General features: G+C 27.6%; 1 protein-coding gene across 1 annotated transcript; it reads left to right on the top strand.

The window, feature by feature from the left end:
• The first annotated feature begins 1,726 nt into the window (after positions 1 to 1,726).
• Daao2 (D-amino acid oxidase 2) lies at positions 1,727 to 3,512 on the top strand. Its single transcript, XM_065507209.1, has 5 exons — positions 1,727 to 1,993; positions 2,058 to 2,267; positions 2,698 to 2,994; positions 3,049 to 3,245; positions 3,311 to 3,512. Exons 1-5 carry the CDS (start codon positions 1,797 to 1,799, stop codon positions 3,442 to 3,444), a joined length of 1,035 nt encoding a protein of 344 aa, XP_065363281.1. The 5' UTR covers positions 1,727 to 1,796; the 3' UTR covers positions 3,445 to 3,512.
• Positions 3,513 to 5,034: the final 1,522 nt, after the last annotated feature.

The following is a 5,034-nucleotide window of genomic DNA, read 5'->3' as shown; positions in this document are numbered from 1 at the left end:
TAATCGGGACAGAAATATGAAGGCACTCTGTGCTGTTTTAAGAAATGTAAAAGCCGTTTTTGTTGACACTCCTTAAAATTTTGTTCGGTGCTCTTCAAAAGAGTTGTTTGACGTCTTTGCCTTCCAATATCTGATAGACCTTTTTTTCTTCCTGACTCGGGTTTTTCTTCAATGTTCAAGCCTTGCTAATACTGTTTAATGGCTTTCGAAACAGTGTGACAATGAACCTTGAAATATTTTTATATTTTTTTTGAACGTACATATTGGATTTTTTTGAAAAGTTTTCATTATTTTTCCACGAACTTTTTTTCGGTGAACATTTTGATCGCAATAACAGTTGTAATTTTTTTTTGGCTGGAATTGTGTGTATATGTTTTTTGGACTCACTCTTTAAAAATGTAATCGTCAACTTTAATTTTTTGTAGAAAACTTTTTTTTTTACGTTTTGTTAAACAAATACTTTTGGATTATTTAAATTGTTTATTAAAAAATATGTTGAATTGCCAAATTATGTTAAAATAATATTAAGATTATAGATGTGATAAGATTTATTTCTAGAGTAAAACTATCGATAACTTAAATTTTCTATAGAAAAGTTATCGATATCTTTTATTTTCCATAAACATATATCGATAACTTAGTTTTCTATAGAAAACTTAAATTTTCCCTAGAAAATGTAATCGATAACTTTAATTTTCTATAGAAACGTTATCGATAACTTTAATTTTCTTTAGAAAAGCAATCGATAACTTTTATTTTCTACTGATAAGTTATTGATAACATTAAATTTCAATATAAAGGCCATCGATAACTTTTATATTCTATAGAAAAGTTATCGATAAGTTTTTTTTTTTTAGAGAAAAGCATTCGATAATTTACATTTTCTATATAAAAGTTATTGATAAATTTATTTTTCTATATTAAAGTTATCGATAACTTTAATTTTCTATGAAAAAGAAATCGATAACTGCAATTTTCATTAGGAAAGCAGGTAATAACTTTTATTTTTATAGAAAAGTTATCAATAATTTAATTTTATACTGATAAGTTATTGATAACTTTTATTTTCTATCGAAAAGTTTTATTTTCTAAATTTTGTATAGAAACGTTATCGATAAATTTATTTTTCTATATAAAAGTTATCAGTAACTTTAACTATTTACATAAAAGTTATCGATAACTTTAATTTTTTCGATTTTCGATATATTTTATTTTCCATTTGGTAAGTAAAAATAACTTTTGTTATCGATATCAATTATTTTCCAATAAAAAAGTTATAGATAACTTTGGTTATTCTATTATAATTCTATGAATTATTTATATTAATTTTAAATTTCTGTAGATATCTGTAAAAATTATTGACTCTACTACAAAATTTAAAATTTATTTTTAACATACTATAGCACAGACATATAACACCCCATAGGGTGAATATTACAAAGCAAACGTGCAAGTTTCAATTATGATCTTTATCTCACAAATGCGATTAAATATAATTTTTTTATACTCAATGTTTAGTTCTTACAGTAACTAAACAATAACACAAATACTAAACAGCTGTCTTATCAGCATTGAGTGACTGAAATGAATGGAAAAATATTTGTATTTTAATTGAAGTATTAAATATTTGATTATTGGCTGCAGTTTGTTGTTATAATTTGTTTAAACTGATAACAAAAATTATAAAAAATAAAAAAACTATTCTGAGATTAAAAACACACAACAAATACTCAATCAGTAGTAATCGGACTTTTGCATTAAGAGGTTGTATTGAAATTTAAATCATCATATTTAAAATGCATGTTTGTATTTTGGGAGGTGGCATCAATGGCTTCTGCTGTGCCGTAAGAATCTTGGAATTCTACAAAAAGCAACAGAAACCAATTGAGGTAACTTTAATTTCTGATAAATTTACACCTAATACCACAGGTGATGGTTCGGCCGGTTTATGGGGTCCCTATTTATTGGGCGGAACACCTACTTCCAAAGTGCAGTAAGTGAAATTTAGGAAATTAATAAAACTTTATGCATTAATATGATATTGTTATTATTAAAAGCAAATGGTCTAAAGGCATGCATGATTTCTTGGAAGGATTATGGCTGTCAGAAGATGCCGGTGAGGCTGGCATTTGTCTAATTCCAGTCGTACGTTTGACAACAGCTGATACGCCTGTAGATGACTTTTGGAAAGATATTGTTTATGGCTGTGAACCAATGTGCGATAAGCTGTTGGCTGAGTACAATGTAAACAGAGCAACAAAATATACGTGAGTTTATTTTTTTTTTGTTTTGGATGACTTGATTAAATTTTTTATTCCTAAGACATTTTTGAGTGCTTTAAATAGTAAAGTGTTTAGAAGCGATTGGCTGTTATCAATTGAAGTAAAATGTTTATGACAAATTGAGATTAGACAAAAAAAAAAAGATTTTCGATTAAAATTTTGATTATACATAAAATAACGGTTCTTTATCTGAATTTATTGAGATATTATTTTGAAAAAGTTTTATTGTTTTTCTCAATTAAAAATTCAAATTATTGTAATTTTTAATTTAACTTATAAAAGATGTTTCAGAAAGAGGAATATTCAAATTTGATTGTTCAGATTATGACAAGAAATTAATTTTTTGTTTTAATATATTTTAAGAATATTAAGTCACATCTTATTAATTAAAATATGTCTGTATATCTCGTTACAGCTCCGGATTACATTTCGTCACCTACACCTCGGAACCCCGATTATTACTTCCCTATTTAATTAAGCGTTTTAGAAAACAAGGAGGCCAAATTCTTAATGAAAAAATTGAGAATCTACAACAATTCATTGAGACCACTAAATACGATGTGGTCATCAATTGCACCGGATTGGGTTCACAAGAATTATTAGGAGACAAAAGCATGTTCCCCGTACGTGGTCAAGTTGCCAGAGTAAAAGCACCCTGGCTGTACTATGTGGTTTTGGATGAAAGTGATGTAGGCAACTATATTATACCAAAGTAAGTGTTTAACAATACATTAAATATCAATATAAAAGCTGAATTTAATTTTAGCATGGAATCTGTGGTTTTGGGAGGCACTCACCAGGAAAACGATTTCAATACCAAAGTCTGTCCCGTGGATAAAAAATTCATTGTTGATGGTTGCCGTGAAATTGTGCCACCTTTGCATCAAGCCAAACACATGTATGATTGGGTGGGTTTAAGGCCTGGCAGAACCAATTTGCGTTTGGAACCTGAGCAAATAAAAGGTATTATTCTAATTTTTAATGTTTAATGTTCCCGTTACTTACATAAGTTTTATTTAAAATTTAAGGTAATAAAATATTAATCCACAATTATGGTCATGGCGGCAGTGGTGTCACTTTAGCTTGGGGTTGTGCTGAAGATGTTATTGAGATATTGGAGAAGTCGTTGGAACAAAAACATAAAATTCCCGCCAAATTGTAACACAATAATGTAAAAATTACTTAAACACAGTTAATAAATTAAGAAGAAGTAAAATGTTATTAAAAAAATTACTGTACTCATTCCGAAATGTTTATAAACATATGAATGTTGCCGTTTATGTTGCCAGCAACATGAAATGTTTGCCTTGTTTATATGAATTTCTTTTGGGGTTGTTGTGTATAACTTCGTTTTTTCGACTAGTTCTTGTTGTTGTTAAACTCAATGTTTTGATAACACTCTTTAGTATGCCATCGGCTTTTGTGGATAAATGTTGGCAAAGGATAACGAACGCTAAATATAGCTGGTTTTTATAGTGCTTATTTTCAAATATTTAACGAATTCTTGAAGAAACTCAAAGTCGGAGTTTATATATTTAATTTATGATGAATAATCTCAATAAAATTTGAGAGTGTAGTTTATTATGAACATGTTTTGAAAAAAGAAAATAAATAATTGAAATCGAGCCAAAATAGAATGATAAGTTTGATCGTTAATAAACGAATTGTATTTATAGAGAGCATTAAACTTCTACAGTGAGGTGTTGAATATAAGACTTCACGATCTCGAGTGGGAATTAGGCAACGAATATTTGAATTTTTGTTTTTGGTCGGTGACTTTATTTTGGTATTTACAATTATTTTCTAAGAAATTATTTCAATAATATTTTTTGAAATTGTCTTTATTCACCTCAATGTTCAAATTCTTTAGAGTCAATATGTAAAAATAACTCTAATTTGCTGTAATTTTTTACCTTATTGTTTCAGATTTTAAGACTAATGGTAAACAAATTTGTTCCTGCTCACAAAAATATTTAAGGAAATGAAAACTTAATTTTTGTACCTTGGAAAGTACCATATGTCTAGTATAGGATCAAATGGTGAATTTTTTATTTTCGAAAATCCAAGCTTTTTTAATTTGGAAGAAAGTATTTTAAAATAATCTATCACACGCTGGTATAAAAGTCGAAAAAGTCGATTAACTAAAGAGTCGACTTTTCATAAATTACCAAAAGTCGAAAGTTCGAAAAGTCGACTTTTTAAAATCGGAAAAATTCGAAAGGTCGACTTTTTGTTTTAGCTATATAACCCTAGTACATATCTATATCGACTAAAATTTTTCTTATTAGTATTTTTCGAAGCTTGCTCTTATCAAATATGTAATAATAATACAAAGTCTTTCAAAAACCTTTGAGAAATATTAAAAACAATAAAGTTCCATTTTTGTCAAAATTTAGCTATTTGATTATTTTTTACGACTAGGCTGATTGAAATACAAAACATTTTACGTTTATTAGAAATAAGAGGATATTTTTAGAAAATATTTGAACATCCGAAATTACCATTGTCATTAAAGTACAGTTGCTGAAATAATCCAAATTGGCGATCTGAAATAATTCGAATCGGTAACCAACCTTGGTAATAATTTAAAGAATACATTGAAATTGTAATTTAAAAACTTAGATGACTGAAACAAATTTTCTGTACCACTACGCGTATTTAATTGTCTATGATTTATTGTAATCAATTTAGTGTCCAAAAATCCATACTAAATTGGAATTTTCACAATTTGTGGAGTATAGTGTTTCCAATT

This window comes from Calliphora vicina, chromosome 4 (assembly GCF_958450345.1).
Source record: "Calliphora vicina chromosome 4, idCalVici1.1, whole genome shotgun sequence".
Lineage (NCBI taxonomy): Eukaryota > Metazoa > Arthropoda > Insecta > Diptera > Calliphoridae > Calliphora > Calliphora vicina.
This window is presented reverse-complemented; position numbering and strand designations above follow the sequence as displayed.